This window comes from Ahaetulla prasina, chromosome 1, assembly GCF_028640845.1.
Source record: "Ahaetulla prasina isolate Xishuangbanna chromosome 1, ASM2864084v1, whole genome shotgun sequence".
In the NCBI taxonomy this organism is placed as follows: domain Eukaryota; kingdom Metazoa; phylum Chordata; class Lepidosauria; order Squamata; family Colubridae; genus Ahaetulla; species Ahaetulla prasina.
In genome coordinates this window covers 228,411,711-228,429,863 of record NC_080539.1, presented here as the reverse complement: position 1 = coordinate 228,429,863, position 18,153 = coordinate 228,411,711, and the positions used below count along the sequence as shown (strand labels likewise).

Sequence of the window (18,153 nt, the reverse complement as noted above, 5' to 3'; positions counted from 1 at the left end):
TATTGTTTCCTAGTATGATTTGATTGCTTATTTATACCCTATGATTATCATTAAGTGTTCTACCTTATGATTCTTAACGAATGTATCTTTTCTTTTTATTTACACTGAGAGCATATGCACCAAAGACAAATTCCTTGCATGGCTAATCATATTTGGCCAATAAAGAATTCTATTCTATTCTATTAAAAATAAATCTGCATTATATAGAAATGAAATCACTGATTGCAGTGATCAAACCTAAGTCTCAAATGTGCTGATAGTAATGGAGAAGTGAACAGAATATGATCTTAATTATTTTATAACAGGTGATTGCATAGCTATATGCAAATAGCTATGTCCGAAATAAAAAAAACTCAAAAAAGTATTGTAGACATGAAAAATAAATTTATACTAAAAATGAATACTTTTCAGATATGAGGACATGAAATTTGAGTTTTCAAGATAGTACTTGCTGTCCTTTTCAAAGCCTTTCTACAAGCCACACTCGTCTACAGCAGGGGGCAGCACCTAATCAATTCTGATGTCAGAAACCTTATCAGCGTCATCAGATGTAGGAAATAGAGTTGAAAAATACATGCAAGAAGATGATAATGAAAAATCACTTCCACAATAAAGCCAAGAAAATTCATCAACATATTAATAGGATTACAACGAGTCAAAACTCACTGTAGGAACTTTTTTATATACTTTCCCTGTATGGAAAATGGAGCCTATAGGGATTGCTTATGAAAATGGTTACAGGTAGAGTTCTTGACTTATGACATACAGCCTGTCCTTAAAGCTACAACTGATGCACCGTCCCTGCAGTCTTTTGAGTGCAGTTCAGGTACTTGGCAACTGGCAATAATTTATAAGGATTGCAACATTCTGCATTCACATAATCATGATTGACGGTTTTCCCAGCTTGCTTCTGACAGGCAAAGTTAATTGGGGAAACTGATTCACTTAACGACCAAGGTTCACTCAATGACTACAGTAAACTGGTTATAAAATGGGGTCTGGCCATATGACTCATTAAGGATTGCCCTGCTTAGTAACCAACATTCCGGTCCCAACTTTGATCATAAATTGAAGATTACTGTACATTCATATCCTTGAAAATTCTTAAGGATTCAGTAAGTAACAAAAACATGTTATAATTTAAAAACTGTCTTTCTGTGCACATTTGCGTTATAAGAACATTTTCTGATATATTCATAACACCCGGACTGGAGTTAAATATACTATACTATCCCTCCAAGACGGAGTGGCTGTGGATGCCGGCACCCCGGTACAGTCAGCTGCATCCGCAGCTGACTGTTGGGGGCGAGTTAGTGGCCCCAAAGGAGGTGGTTCGCAACTTGGGCGTCCTCTTGGATGGTCGGCTGTCCTTTGATGAACATCTGGCGGCCGTCACCAGGAGGGCCTTTTACCAAGTTCGCTTGGTTCGCCAGTTGCGTCCCTTCCTTGACCGGGATGCCTTATGCACGGTCACTCACGCTCTGGTTACGTCTCGGCTGGATTATTGCAATGCTCTCTACATGGGGCTGCCCTTGAGGTGCACCCGGAGGCTGCAGTTGGTCCAGAATGCAGCTGCGCGAGTGGTAACGGGAGCCGTTCGTGGCTCCCATGTAACACCACTGCTCCATAGTCTGCACTGGCTTCCTGTAGTCTTTCGGGTGCGCTTCAAGATTCTGGTTACCACCTTTAAAGCGCTCCATGGCTTAGGACCCGGGTACTTACGAGACCGCCTGCTGCTATCTTATGCCTCCCACCAACCCATACGCTCTCACAGAGAGGGCCTTCTCAGGGTGCCGTCCGCCAAACAATGTCGGCTGGCGGCCCCCAGGAGTAGGGCCTTCTCTGTGGGAGCACCAACACTCTGGAACGAACTCCCCCCTGGCTTACGTCAAGTGCCTGATCTTCGGACCTTTCGTCGTGAGCTTAAAACATATTTATTCATCCAAGCAGGACTGGCATAAATAGTTGCTTTTAAATTGGGGTTTTAATAATATTTTAAATTTTTAAATGTTTTAATTATCGGCCGCATAGTAATAGTTCATTTTAAATTATTTTAATTGTACATATTCTGTGTTTTATTTTGGCTGTACACCGCCCTGAGTCCTTCGGGAGAAGGGCGGTATAGAAATTTAATAAAATAAAATAAAATAAAATAAATAAATAAATAAATATGTTCTTACATGCTCTAAGAAGTAATTCCTAATCATTACTATATTAGTTATTAGGGAACTTGCAAACTGAGGAATTGTATTCTAATTCAGTCAAAATTCTTGCTTCTCATTCTTGTTCCAGAATGATTACAACAGATTAAGAAGCATTTCATTCTGTTTTTATGACAAGTCTCTGGGAGACACGTGGCATAAAAAATTTAATCAAATAAACAATAAAGTGGAATTAGTTAAGGAGTGGGTTATCTACATATTGATGGAAAGGCTCAAAAATCTGCCCAATTTGTGCATTTTAACATAACACCTGATAACATGTAAATTTTGAACATCCTGTAGATTTCCTTAGTTAAGAATTATGTCTAGTTTTTAACAGTGGTTCATTAAAGTCCAAATTATCATTATTTAATAGTTTGTCCTGGTTTGGATATAACAAATCCGAACTAGCTGAAACATCAGGCATGATCCTATTGTAATTAAGCACTTTGAGGGAAAATGTTTACTATATTTTAAATGTAATTTAATGTAAAGTTTTGAATAAAATGAATGCACACAAAGATCATATCTAGTTTAAAATTGCATAAGTGGTAACTGTATGTATATGATACAAATTATGAGTTCTGAAGTAAAGTTATTGTACTTTACCTGCATTACCTATCCTATTCAAACATCTCTAAGTACGTTGATGTTCTAAGACTTTGGCAAAGTTAAGTACTCAACAAAGTGCTTGCTTTAATATAAGAGGGAGAAAGACAGCAGAGAAACTGGCTAGAAATGACTGAATTACCAAGAAAACAAAATGTCTTTTCTTACCTGAGTCCCAGGGGGAGCTAAACCTATGCAGAAAAAAATTGAGAAATCAATTTTATGGAAATACTAAAACAAACCCTTTCTGATTTACTCAATGTGATTCAAAAAGCTTTCAAGTTTATTGAAATAAATCGGCACACGAGTCCTATATTTAACAACTTACTTGCCAGGAACTATTTCAGGCAGAACGTCATCGATGTACATTTTGGCAGAGGCCACATTTAATTAATAAAATTTAGACTCTGGGCAGTTTACACTTAAAAAGAAAGGCAGAAATAAAAAAAATAAAAAGGCAGATTATAGGTATTCAGATGTTAGTTATGTGTTACATGCATTCAGCCAAATCACATTTTAACTACCTAATCTCCTAGAAAGCATTATTCATGCCAATATTCCAAGTACTTCTCTTCCAGTGCAGCGATTAGATTCATATACTGCACAAAGTCAGCTGGGTTGGTTGGATTCACTTTCACATGTTGCGTGAATTCACCCAGTGTGCTCTACAAATACCTTTTTATTGTTTAGCAAAAATTATGGTTTATTCAAAAGATAATACAGGGGGTCCTCGATTTACGACTACAATTGGGACTAGAATTTCCATTGCTAAGAAATATGGCCATAAAGTGTGGACACATTGCTTAGTAAAGGCAATCCCTGCAGCCCCAGTTGATGTTAACAGAATTCCATGTTTATTAAGCAAGTCACCAATACAACCAAAGTCCATGGGAAGGCCAGCAGAAGTCCACAGGCAGGTAAGTGGCTGGTGCTTGGTGGGGGAAGGAGCAAGAGGGTGCATAGGAGAGGATGCATGAGAGGATGGTGCAGGCATGCAAGAGGGTCAGGGAAAGTATGAAGTAGTGTCCAAAAGGTACTATTTGGGTCAGGTATGCAGAATGGCAAAGATGCAAGGAGGTACATGAGAGGTACTGGCTGGGGAAAGTGCAAAGGGATGTGCAAGAGGCTCCACAGAGGTCAGGGAGAGTATAACTAAATCCTTCCTTATGCTTTGGTATTTTGTTTTTAACATAGTAACAGAGTTGGAAGGGACCCTGGAGGTCTTCTAGTCCAACCCACCGCCGAGGCAGGAAACCCTACACCATTTCAGACAAATGGCTATCCAACCATTTAATATAACCACCTAGTCACTTAGATGAGACGGGTAGTATAGAAGAGTGATGAATGAATAAATTAAATAAATAAAAATATAACTGGTGGGCTGACACAATCCTGATTACTCTGTTGTTAGAATTCTTTCCCCTAACAATTGTTAGCATTTTCTCTTGTATTTTTCTAGCTGAACTTTTAATCAAAAAAATATTATTTCTAAAGATCATAAAGTTAATTTGTTCCATTATAAAAACAGACATTTTCAAATTTTCCTTTTAACAGAAAAGTTTATTTTTAATTAGAAAAAATATTTCTTATAACAGCCTAAATTACTTAACAAATAATTGATTATTCATACATACCAATTTGCGAATCCATGCTGTTCACTCCTGGCTGTAAAAAACCCAAATATATATATATTCGATATATATATCGAAACGTCGCCAAGACACTTCCAATTTTACACAGGAGAAAACCCAAATAACCAAAGACCTACATACAAACATCCGCGAAAACCTCAGAAAACACACACACACACACACACCTATTTCATGCTACAGACAAAAGCTATCTTAGGTCCAAAATATGGAAGTGGTTTATTCTTGCCAGTACTTCCCATTCCACTCTTTTGTGCTTGTATTTTCTGGTTATTTCCTGTCCAAGTACTAACCAGATCCAAACTTGCTTTGCTTTTCAAAACCACATTGGCTAGGAAGAAAGAAAACTATGGACAGACCTCAACATACAACCATTAGGGGCCAAAAAATTTGTTGTTGAGTGGTGTGATTATTAAGTAACCCAATTTTACAACTTTTCTATAATTTGCAACTCATTTCCAGCTTTTCTGTTAACTTTGCTTTACAGAAGCTGGCCGGGATGGTTGTAAATCTGCAGGAAACTGTGATCATCATAAATATATCCAACAGTTGCCAAGCTCTCAAATTATGATCACATGACTGTGGGGCACTTTGACAGTTCTTAAGTGCGAGGACTGATGGTAAGCCAGTTTTTCCAGCACCACTATTATCTTCAAAAGTTTGCTAAATGAATGGCCTTTAAGCAAGGACTACCTGTACTTGAAAGAAAGCTACACTGGTGGCAAACTTATGGCACACATGCCAGAGGTGGCACTCAGAGCCCTCTATAGGCATGTGCGCCTCGCCCCAGCCAAGCTCCATCATGTTTCTCTGTCGCATTTCTCACCATCATTTGCAGGGAAACAGAAGTCTGTGGGACTAAAAAAATGTTCAATCAATTCCAACTTCTCATGAAAGAAAAAGATCTCACGAAGTGGGAATTGATTAACTTTTTTTTAGTCCCACAAATTTTTGTTTCTCTGCACACGATGGCAAGAAACGTGACAGAGCTGAAAATCAGGTAAGCAAAGAAATGCTTGGGGGAAAGCGAGGGCATCTGGGTGGTGATGGGTGGGGCAAGCTCCATGGCACAGCAATGGCAAAATGGGCAATGGAACGGCCCTCTCTTCTCCCTGCTCTTCCTCCTCCCCTTGTGCTGGCTGCTCCATTTCCCATTTCTACATTGCAGAGCAGCGCCCAGGTTCCACTTTGATAGCAAGGGAGAGGGGAGAGGTAATTTGCAGTTCAGTCAGTCGGTAGCTCTGTTGTCAGCAAACAAAACAGCCCTGTTGCGCTGTACCTTCTTCTGCCACCAAGCACACCCAGCCATGCATGGCCTTTCCTCCATCTTTTTTTCCGTCACGGATCACGGTGGACAAAAAAAACCAACCAAGCCTCCCACTATAGCCAAGGCCACTCTCGCTAAACAAGCAGCTGCTGCCGTGGCAGCAGCGGCGGAACTTAGAGCAGAGAAGCAAAAAATATAAATTGGTAACTACCCATGTTGTACTTTTCAGCCCTGGACAATCATAGTATTTGCAGAGTCCTTAGGAGAAAGATACTGGGTGGGGGCGGGGGGGAATAAGCACATTTCTTTATTGGAATCACTCATCAGAAAAAGAAGCAGAATAAAAAAAAACTATCTGGTGTCCATGCAGTGGATTCAAAGCACCTTTTCTTTTCCTGCATGATACAGGCCATGTACCAATAGCTTTGCTCTCCCCCCTTTCTTGTTTTGAATTTTCTGTCCAAGGGTAATTGGATGTTTTGGCTTGTAACCAAAAGTATCTAGGCTGGGACTGTCCCTTCTTCTGTCCTGGACAGGACATTTTATGGTGATAGTTTTCTTCCAGATAAATAATTGATGGGCATTTAGTTATGAGGAAAACAATTTCTCTTTTAATAATAGAAATTAAAACTACCATATTTTTCAGACTATAAGACATACCTGAGTATAAGACACACCTTAGTTTTGGGGGAGGAAAATAAGAAAAAAGCTGATTGGGGGGTGGATTGGCCTCCCAGAATACCCCCAATCAGGTGTTCCCAGAGGTGAACTTTAGCAACAGGTTTGTTGATTGTGAGCTCTGAGCCTTGCTTTTTTTTCAGCCTCTCAAACGGAGGTTTCAGAGGCTTTGTTCAGCGGGGCTACATTTGGACTATAAATAAGATGCACCCAGATTTTCACCCTTTTTTGGTGGGTAAAAAGGTGTGTCTTATACTCTGAAAAATACAGTATTTTATTTTAACAAGAAAAGAAGTAAAAATATACAGAGAAAATTGGGATAAGAAAATGAAGAGAAAAACCAAGAAATGATATTACACAGGTTTTTCTTTTTTATTGTTGCTAAACATATTATTTCCAAAAGCAGGAAAAAATGAAGGGGCATAAAAGTGCATTTATCACGCTTTCTCTTAGAACAATTAGCTGAACTCTGCCTTGTTTAACATTATTTTAGGTAGTAAAACCTCAGTATTCATGTTAAATTGCCGTGTTGGCACTTTGTATTAAATAAGTGGCTTTGGGGTGCAGTTTGGGCACTCGGTCTCTAAAAGGTTCACCATCACTGGTCTATAGTCACCAGCTGTGAAGCTCAGCTCAAAGGAGACTATTTTTTTTAAAAAAAATATGTTAAGTATTATTTATTTTGGGGAAGTAAACAGTCACTACCATTCTATGCATATTCCGCATGTTTGGATCTTAGGAATGTGTTGTATACAATCATGCAAGATTAATTCGCTCTATATGGAGAGCCTTGAAGATCATCTGAAAGTTTCCACTGGTCCAGAATGCATTATTTGATCCAAAATGTAGCTACCCTATTTCCCCCAAAATAAGACATCCCCTGATAATAAGCCCAATCAGACTTTTGAGTGCGTGGCAATAAGGCCAAGCACTTATTTCAGGGTTCAAAAAAATATAAAACAGGGTCTTATTTTTGGGGAAACACGGTATTACCTATAAAGCCCAACATGGTATGAGGGTCAGTTGCTTATATAGTACCAAGAAGTACTACATAAAAGAAGTACTACCACATAAAAACTGCCTATTTCCATGTTATCTACCCAGCCAATTTAATCTGGCAGGGTTCGTACTTCAGGTTCCTTTGACTAAGCAATGCCATTTATTAGAAAAACTTTAAGTGCACCTTCTCTAAAGCAGCACCTGCCATCTAGAATGAGGCTCCCTAAAATTCAAAACCACTTGCTGGTATTTAAAGTGTCTTGAAGACTTGACAACTTTTGATTGAAGCTTCCTTCAGACTATGTGGGTTGTTTTCCTTTGTTCCCATCTGGTTTTGTCATCCTGTCAATTTTATCCTTTTTTTAAATCTTGTTTTTTTTTCTTGGTTTAAAGTTTCAGACAATTTGTAATCCACCCACACTTGATAGGAGTTGGGCAACATTACTGTAAATATAATAAATTAATACTTTCTCTTAGCAATTATCTATTTCTCTCAATCATCGATTACTGGAAAGAGGAAACATTAAGCATCCTCAAATATCATTTATATAAGCAGTTTTAGTCAGCATACTGAGTTAGTACCAAGAAGTACTATATAAAAGAAGTACTACAACACAGAATACAATATATTGTATCTTCATCTTAATCATCTCAGATGACTTTCCTAAGTTTTTAAAATTTAAAGGTAGTGCTTTCAATTTTGAACAAAAACTAATGCAGTTGTTTCAGAACAAGAGTAATGACAAAGCCACTCCCAGAAATCTGATATGAAAAACTTGCAAAGTCACTAGAAATGGAGATGGGAGGGGATAAGTCTTATTGATAAGAGATATTATTTTGATTTATATCCTGCCTCTCCTTCAAGAGACCTCTCAGGTAAAAATTCAGCTTTTGAAAAAGACGATTAAGATATTAAAGATGAAAGAAATCAGAAAATTATTTAAAAAAATTACAGGATAATAATGTATATTTTATTGTACAGAACAAAAAAAGGATAGATTTTTGTAATAATGTTCGTGAATTAGTATTATTTCATAATTAACTGAAAATTGAGACCAAAATAAAGAAAAGAAATGCCTGCATGTCTAAAAATCACAGGCTACTGCCAATAAAAATGAAAAGCAATTGAGGAAGCATATAGGGAAAAAATTAAGTAATTCGGTACTGATTCTTTTCTGGGATATTTAAATTGGATTAGCTTGTGAAAACTAGACAAAGAAAGAAAAAGATTCTATAGGAAACACTTCGATTCATTTTCATTGGTTCACTGTATTTTTCTTCTGTCTGTAAAAGACGGAATTTCCTTTTCTCAGTAGCTAGTACAGAAATTAATATACTCTAGTCTATTTGTTTAGCCATATGAAATCAAGATTATTAATGACTATCAGGCAAATAGCAAAAATATGTAAATAACATAATGCAGAGAGACAATATAAAGAGAATACCCATATTTTTTGGACTATAAGACGCACTGGAGTATAAGACGTACCTTAGTTTTTGGGGAGGAAAATAAGAAAAAAGCTGATTGGGGGGTGGATCAGCCTCCCGGAATACCCCCAATCAGCTGTTCCTAGAGGTGAACTTTAGCGACAAGTTCATTGGTTGTGAGCTCTGCGCCTTGCTTTTTTTTCAGCCTCTGAAAATGTAGCCCCATTTCAGAGGCTTTTTTTTCAGACTCTCAAATGGAGGTTTCAGAGGCTGGGCTGGGCTACATTTGGTATATAAGACACATCCAAATTTTCACCCTCTTTTAGGGGGGAAAAGGTGTGCCTTATACTCCAAAAAATACAGTAGGTAAAATAAATCCCTGAACCCTAAAAAGTTCAATGAGAGAAAGAAAGCTGAAGAGAAACAGCTTGCAACAGAAATATTGTGGGAACTATCAGACAACATAGAGTAACTATCTAAAACACTGATTAAGTCAAAGAAAAGAGACTGTAATGCAGAATAATCAGGAAGTATATCCTACAAATACTATCTTTTTTTTTTACTTATTTGCCATACACATTCCATGCCCAATTTCAACTTCTGTTCACACCATGAATTTGGCATCAATTTGGTTTTGAGATTGTAACAGAGTTGACTTTCACAAGTTAAGTAGAGTTTGCTTTGGTTAATACTTCAATGAGAGTCTATCAGGAAAATCTAGATCTACTATTAAATCATCAGGTATTCAGACAAGTTAATGTTACATGACAGATAACTATTAAAACTAAACTAGCCATTCTAGTAAAACAAAATAATCTATTTTACATTTTTCATGTGTACCTATAAAGCAGAGGTTGGGATATAGAATTTAAATGACAAAGAGAATGCTGGTCCCTGCCTCCTATTTGCAATCTAGATACAGGTACCGTGTTTCCTCGAAAATAAGATCCAGTCTTATTTTTTTTGCCTCTAAGAGGCATTAAGTCTTATTTTGGGGGGATATTTTTTCTCCTGTCGAACCTCATGGCGGCGCCACCAACAGCCCTGCCCAGCAGAGCCTGTGTGGCCGCTGCTGGCCCACTTCTGTGGCTGCTTTCCGAAGACCTCTGATGGCAAAACAGAGACCAGGGGCACTGTGCAGGTCAATCCAGAGCTCATTTCTTGGCTGCAGAGGTCTTTCTTGAAGGCCTCTGATGGTGAAACGGAGGCCACGGGGGACGCATGGAAGTGGCAGCAAGTGGCTGTAGAAGTGGGCTGGCGAGGCAGTGTCAGAGCATGGGAGGCCTGGCTGCAACTGTCCTAAGGTAAGCGGGTGCGGGGCACATAGGGCAGCTCCACCCCCCCCAAGCTTGGTTTTTGCCTGTGCACCTTGCCCCACCTCATGCAACCAGGTGCAATGGAATGGGCAGGGTCTTAACTAGGGCTTATTTTAGGGGTGTAGGCCTTATATTGAGCACACATGTAAAATCAAGTTAGGGCTTATTTTCGGGATAGGTTTTATTTTTGGGGGAAACACGGTAGTCCTTGATTTACAAGTTTGTTTAGTGATCATTCAAAGTTATAACACTGCAAAAATGACTTGGCAACTAACTCATATTTATGGCAGCAGTGTCTCAGGGTCATGTGATCCCTTTTTGCGACCTTCTGACAAGCAAAGTCAATGGTGAAGTCAATTACTTAACAACCGTGTTATTAACTACAGTGATTCACTTAACATCTGTGGCAAGAAATGGGGCAAAAGTCACTTAACAAATGTCTCACTTAGGAACAGAATTGTTCAGCTCCATTATGGTTGTAGGTCGAGGACTACCTGTACTTTTCTTCTAGTCTGTTAGCTGATAGGAATTCATATAGCTGTTTTTAATTCTATACAGCTAAAACTTAAGAAACATACAAGTGGTTTTCATTTTTTTATTTCCGTGCTTTAACTTTTACTTATTTAATATATTTAAACTAGGATTGTTAGTCTCTCTCAACGAAAATTAAGTTACTCATACCACATGAGTTAATAAAGTTTTTCTCGATAGCATCTCTAGAACATAAGGTGATGCATGAGACGAAAATGAAATTATTAGTTTGCATTTGTAATAAAACAATTCAATTAAATTCAAATATTTACGAATTTTATAGTTACACCATCTATGAAACACCTCAGGCTACCTTATAATGAAACATGAAATGACTCTAGCAGTTTTCATTATATAAATTTGAAATAATTAGCAATAAAGTGGCTCAAGTTAGAAAATTGTTCTAATAAAAGATACTGAACCATTGGGCAAAAGGTACAGGAAAAGGCTACAGAAATCGGTAAAATAGAGAGCAAATACTTTAAAATTGTAAACAGAATATTTACCGGTCCTGTTGGCTGCATGGGGCCATGAGACATATGAGGTGCCATCATTCCGGGCATCACTGACTGCATCATTCCAGGCATCTACAATCAAAATATGATTATTGTATTTGTTTACAACTAGTCACGCTACATCTGTAACTATTTTTTTGTTGATGGGAGGATATAGTTTAACCCTGTTCCCAAACAGCTAAATTGGGGCATAACAAAGGAGTAGAGTTATAAAAGGGCATATAAGTTTAACAAGGGAATACAGCAATTGTCTGATGATGTTCCAAATAAACAGTATTAAAGCTCTAAATGATCAGAAGTATTAAAGTAGGCAAGATATTAATTGCTGAGGGCCGACAAATAAGGACACAATCGTTCATCTACTCTTGATTGTCTTTCGAAAGGGAACTCAAGACAAAACATGAAGAAAGAAGCAGACTGGTATGGAGGGATAGCAGAAAGATAAACAAGAATATGGGCCCATATGCTTGTGTCTTATTTTTTAAAAACCCAAACATTAGACTACTTGTAAGTCATTGAAGGAATGGGGCCCAATCCATTTAAAACTCTAAAACCTTTAATTCCCAAACCAATTCCCTGTGACCTATGTAAACTCTATTAATCTTGAGGGCTCATTTACCTCATCTATGAACAGAGGATAATACCTGAAGAACTTGTCTCACAGGGCTGGAGTAAGAGTTATGCTGCAAAGATGTTCCAAGATGAAGAGAACTATAAAGTTTAAGAATTATGACTGCAGGGTTCAAAAACATGAACTGTTAAAAAGCGGAGAAAGGCATGCAACAAGGATGCAAACTACCTTAACCAATTAAAACCATATCATTTTCCTTATTCCTTAAATCAGTGTAAATATAGTGAGGGATAATTCTTATTCTGACAATGGTGCCGTAAGATAATACACACAAGGGTCTAATAGAAGCCAGCTTGGGCAAAGACCCAAGGCATTTATCATATAGAGCTAATTTCCTTGTGTATGCACATGGCCGTTAACCAGAAAAAAATTTCTGAAAGAAAGGCAGAGGTTTTGTGAAATTTTCATCAGTCCTCATTGGGGACTAAGAGGATGGCAACACATAATATAATTAATTGGCCATATTCAGCCAATTTTGTTGGCAGATCCCACAAATAGCGCTAGGGAAATCAACCCCCAAATATGTAATGACAATCCCTGAAGGGTTGGCCAAATAACCCCATTCCCATGTATCTTCAGGGAGCATCAGGTTATTGCTCCCTCTTACCTTCCATCTTGTGTGGAGGGAGAGGTATTTGGTAGGGCTACTGCTCCACCCTCAATCCACAAGGTTTTCTTGGAAGCGTGAGGAAGAGAAGAAAGAATGGGAGTGGCCCTCCCATTCCCCACCATCCTGTAGAAGCAGGAGAAGAAAGGAGTCTTGCCCCACTGCTGCTTCCAAATAAGTGTGTTCCAACCAAGAGTTGCTCCCTAAATATCTCCATCCAAATAGTTTTAGAAACACTTTCAGAATATAGGCCACCAATTATATTCTAGCCCCATAAAATAAAACATTTGTGCTTGACAAATCCAGGTTTCAGGAAAGCCACAAAGCTCCAGGGGTTTATCAACTACGTGGTGGCTCTCAACACATGGATTTATAACCCATTGTCTCTGAATGGTAGTCCTGCTTTAAGTGCTTGGAGACAGCCTTAATTTTATGACATATCACTTGATGCACAACTCAAGGTATCTATAACTCAGTGCCTGGAGAAAGGAAATACCAATATCAATAGGAAAAAAACATTGTGTAAATAAGGATAAATTGTGTGAAATATGATAAAACAAATTGGATAAGTGCAACACAGTAGCCCCAAAAAGCGATAAAAAAGAGCTTCTAAAGATTTGTTAGTTTTTTTTTCTTAAACAGAAAAATAATATACCTTTGAAGAAAGTACTTGGGTTGTTTAAATGAATGGGACAATAACCTCATATCTAAGACATAATTCTCCATATTTTAAGTGCCAAACACATATACCTGCCTGCCTTACATTTCTTGGAATTCATTTCTAATAATGTGTGCAAGAAGATTGCCCATTTGCGTTCTATGAATTTCTTATGATAGCCAAGCAGTAAAATATGCCAGGCAACAGCAATGTGAGCAGAACAACAATTTAATTCAAAGCAATGGCCTAGGGAATTTGATCAGCTATGTTAAATAGGCTGATAATTAGGGACTTTGCAATTAATGGGTAATAAGATAAGTAGCTGAACTGCTCAAATTACTTTTCATGTTCCCTATTCATCATTCAACCTTGTTTAAACTACATGCACCTGTACTAACAAATTATGACACTGTCCAGAACGCAAAGGACTTACATGATTTTTAATGCCATATGAAGACAGAATGCCCTTTATCCATCAGAAATGAAAGCTTTTTATATGAGAGTAGGAGTAATAATAAGAGTGACTTTAAAATTAAAGGTATGAATTAATGTAAGTATGGACAGCAGAGTACTGGGATTACTATCTAGAGTAGTAACAAAGGGTATTTTTTAATACTGCTATATCCCACTGAACATGAAGAACTAAGGCCACCACAAAAAGGAAAAATAAAAGCCCAGATCTGAAAAGGCTAAACTACTTATTGACATATAGGAGAAATATATTGAGGAGAAGTAAGGATTCAACCAAATAGTAAGGCCAACATATTTTCCAATCCCAAATGTTATGCAGAAAAGTAACTGACCTGTTTAAGAAAAAAATATCTTCTGAAATCATTTAAATCAGTAATAATGAGAAAAAGAGATTAAGAGGACTGTACTGATATGAATCAGTGCCAATTCCTAATGACCTATGGAAAGTTTTTAAAAGATAGAAATTACAGTACTGTTTTATTTTAAAGTAGCATATATATATAAATATAAAACAAAATCGTAGAAGCCCATTTACCTGTCCCATTTGTGGTCCTCCCATTGGAGGCATCATTTGAGGCATCATCCCATGAGATACTGGAGGCATGTTGGGGGGCCTTTGGCCCATAGGATGCATTCCCATGGGTGGATAGTGAGGCATGCCTGGATGTCCCATCTGAAAAACACAGTTTAGGATTTTAGGAAAATAAGCAAAACAGAAACAAGCTATCTTCCAAATCTGGTTAATTAGGATTCTCAAAGAGCAAGATATTTTAAATTGTTACAATATCACCTATCTTATCAATATAAAAATGTTTTATTTTTCCCTTTATGGATATTACAACTCATGATAGTTTAAAAACTTGCCATTTTATTATTGCAATTACAATTTGTATTTTTCGTATAAGTCTCCAAGAAAAAAAGTATAGTAAGTATTAGGGATATACAAAACATTTCAATCGATTTTGAGTTTGAAATGCTTCAAAATGTTACGACAGCCCATTTTGCACTCAAACACTACTGTTTTGTGTTTGAACAAGGCATTCTATGATTGAAACATTGTACATCAGATTTCAAATCATCCAATCTCAAATATATTTTCTGTCAAAAAAACATTCTTGTGAAAATCTGAACTGTACAATCTGATCCTGTTTTCTGATAAAATACTAGCTGAAATATACATATAGCAATTCACTGCCTCCAACAGAGTCCACTGAATTGGGTAGCTATAAACAATTTAAACAAAACATCCAGATTTGCACTGACAGGTCTAAAACAATTAGACCTTTAATTAATTTTAATTTATTGGTTTAAATATATTAAATAAGTAAAAGTTAAAGCACGGAAATAAAAAAATGAAAACCGCTTGTATGTTTCTTAAGTTTTAGCTGTATAGAATTAAAAACAGCTATATGAATTCCTATCAGCTAATAGACTGCTCAGTGCAAATACTGAGGTAGATATGAGTTTTACTAAAAATAAATTATATCATGTACCCTAGCCATTAGCTTGTTAGTGATTTATGAGTTTTAGACCCTAAATGAAATAGCATTTGGCCATCTACTTGTGCATAATCGTAACTAAAGATCACCTAAAACACCCTTTGCTTGTATTATTTTTTCCAATCATTATTAGGTTAATCTGCAAGTGGGCTTTTTCAAGTGCCACATACAGGAAACTATATATTTCAAGTCACTCATCTTTGTTCTGCAATCAAATGGAAATACTTTTTGTTAAGATGTTATTTTGCTATTTTAAAATTTTAATGACATTTTGGGAGGGGGATAGAATAATGGTTTGATTTTTTCAACTATCTTTAGATTGTAAAATGAATAAAACACATTAACATATGTATATTTATAATCTGCTCTGAAAAGTTTACCTTCATTATATTCTTAATTCTGTAAAGAAATATTTTGGATAGCAAATCTTCAAACAGGAAAGACTTGGACAGCAAGTCTTCAACGAGGAAATAACATGTATATTAGGCAGATTTGACTGTAAGTGATATAACCTTTCTTAGAAATTAAGCACTATTATTATTATTATTAATAATAATAATAATAATAATAATAAAATTTTTATACCGCCCTTCTCCCGAAGGACTGATACCAGTTTACCAAATATTCCTGTAAATAATATTGTCATTGACTTACTTTGTTTGAAAATTGCTATAAGACTTGGCAACTTATGAAACATGAAGTTACAACTGTTCAAATGCTTCACATATATTGGTAACATTCACATGGAACAATAATGAATGTTGACTTGTCACTGAAACCTCATACTTTTCCTCCTGTAACTACAGCACTTAATAGAAAGGATTAGTTTGTTTTATGACTCAAATCAAGGTTCTTGGCTTACTGTCCTCCTTTAAGCCAGTATAAAAAACTACATGTTTTTTTGTTTGTTTTTGGTGATTTACAAAGCAGTGGAAAAATCAGCAGTTGCAGGTGAACAGTGAAAGAGTGAAATGAAAGTCAATGGATTGCTTGGATCAATAAATGAATAAAATAAACAAATATTTATAAATAAATTCATCCTAAACTGTAGTCCTCCAGAATTCTGACTCTGTGTTCCAAATAATCATGACAAATAGTTTCAATTTGTCAAATCCTATTTATAATTAAATTAATATAAAGCTAGCAAATCTGAACATCTATCTCTCTGGAAAAGGATCTAATGGTGGGAAAGTTAGAAGGAAAGAGAAAAAGAGAATGACCACCAACAAGGTAGATGGACTCAGTAACACTGGCACTAAGAAGACCTGAAAGACCAGATTAAGAATAAGATGATCAAGGCATCGATGCGGTTGCTAAAAGTCAAAATGAATGCGAGGGCACATAATCAACAATGCTGATTGGAAGATTTTTCAAATAATAATATAATATTGTTTTCCCCAAAATAAGACATTCCCTGATAATAAGCCCAATCGGGCTTTTGAGCGCATGTCAATAAGGCCAAGCACTTATTTCAGGGTTCAAAAAAAATATAAGACAGGCTCTTATTTTCGGGGAAACAGGGGTATTCCTATTTTTTCCTATTCAATTCCTATTGATTCCCTCCCATAGGCACTGCTGCAAAGATTAAGTTTCACCATTCTCTGGAATGGTGGGAAAATATGCACTTAACAGGCCTTTCCAGTATTCCTTTCTCAGCGCAGGGAAAAGAAAGCCAATTTGACAGATTGATTATCAAGGTGCTTCTTCACGTTTCACTTGTCATCCCAAGAAGCTGCTTCACCTCAGAGCTGAAGAAGCTTCCTGGATGAGAAGTGAAAGGTCTTCAAAGGAAAACCAGAAACTCCAGTCACCTCTTGGGGGGAAGGGGGAGGGAAAAGCACCTTTGGGACAACTATGACCTGGATGACTTGAGAATCTCCACTGATATCAAGCAACAAGTTCAACGTTCATCCAGCATTCAGGTATTAGTTAAATGGATGCTAAACAGTCTAAAAACCTCTGCCCAAAGACCGCCAGCCTAAGGTTAACCATTCAAATAGTTGCACCTATAAACTCTTGAGGGAAAATTGCAGGCAAGGCAGACTCCAGGAGTCGAGACTAAATAAAGTCCTTTGCGACTAACTAGTCAGGATTAACTAGACTCCCTCCTCACCTTCAAATGAGGCCAAATGACTCCCTCCTCACTTTCAAATGAGGTGTTTGTGTGTGTGTGTGTTTTTTTTTTTTACTTGACGGTTATGAAATTTGGGACGGGAGCTGAAACCAAAGCAAAAGCGTAAAACTTAACTTTCGCCTCCCACCCCACCTTTCCCTCATCTCCAAAAAAATCGCCTGCCCACCTACCATAACAGCATCTCGGCCCATACCGCCGCCGCCGCCACCACCGCCACCACCGCCGCCGGTTCCTCCTCCGCCGGCGCCCAGCCTCATACCAGGGTTGAGGAGGCTCCCGCTGCCCGCACTGTTACCGCCGCCACCGCCGCCGCCCCTGCCGAGGAGCCTCCCGCGGAGAGGCTGGCGAGAGGACGGCCCGAAGGGAAGGAGCGGTTCGGGTTCCCCGCGCGGCGGAAGGAGAGGTGCCAGAAGACTGACGGGCTTCCCGGCAGGCCAGTCCGGCCGGCCTCCCATGCGGGCGCTTTTCGGCGACTGTTCCGGTCCGGGAGCTCCCACAGGGCGGACGCCTTCGCCGGGGTTGAGCTGCATCAGGGGGGGAGGCTTGGGCAGCGAGAAGGGCAACGGCTGAGGAGAGGCCGCGGCGGCCGCCGAGTCTCCACCTGACATCGCTTTCCCCCGGCGCAGGCCTGGCTCCGCCGAGCCGGCTCTGCTTAGTTCCGCCGGGATCCGAGGGGAGACCGTTAGCCGGAAACCGAACAGAGAAGAAGGGAAGGGAGACCGGACCGGGGACGCGGGGGGGGGAGGGGTTACTGGTCGGAAGTCTGCGAGGTGGGATCACAGCGCACGCGGCCGGAGGAGGAAAGAACAAAACCTCACGCCGGTAGGGGAGGGGCTTCTGCTTCTCCTCTCGCCGAAGGCGGGCGAGAGGGTGGCCAAGATCGGTGTGTGTGTGTGCGTATGTGTGTTTGCGAGGTGGGGGTGGGGGAAGAGTAGGGGCCGGAATGGAGGCGAGGAGGGG

The 18,153-nt window shown here is 38.5% G+C and overlaps 1 protein-coding gene across 1 annotated transcript in view; it reads right to left on the bottom strand.

Moving 5' to 3' along the window:
- PRPF40A (pre-mRNA processing factor 40 homolog A) overlaps positions 1-18,076 on the bottom strand; it is a 38,839-nt gene extending 20,763 nt beyond the window's left edge. Inside the window, exons 1-5 of the mRNA XM_058192686.1 lie at positions 17,364-18,076; positions 14,096-14,233; positions 11,185-11,265; positions 4,445-4,475; positions 2,979-3,001 (exon numbers count right to left, since the gene is read on the bottom strand). Coding sequence (XP_058048669.1) covers positions 2,979-3,001; positions 4,445-4,475; positions 11,185-11,265; positions 14,096-14,233; positions 17,364-17,801 — 711 coding nt within the window. The 5' untranslated portion in view covers positions 17,802-18,076. The remainder of the gene's footprint in view (positions 1-2,978; positions 3,002-4,444; positions 4,476-11,184; positions 11,266-14,095; positions 14,234-17,363) is intronic.
- Between the last annotated feature and the right edge of the window lie 77 nt (positions 18,077-18,153).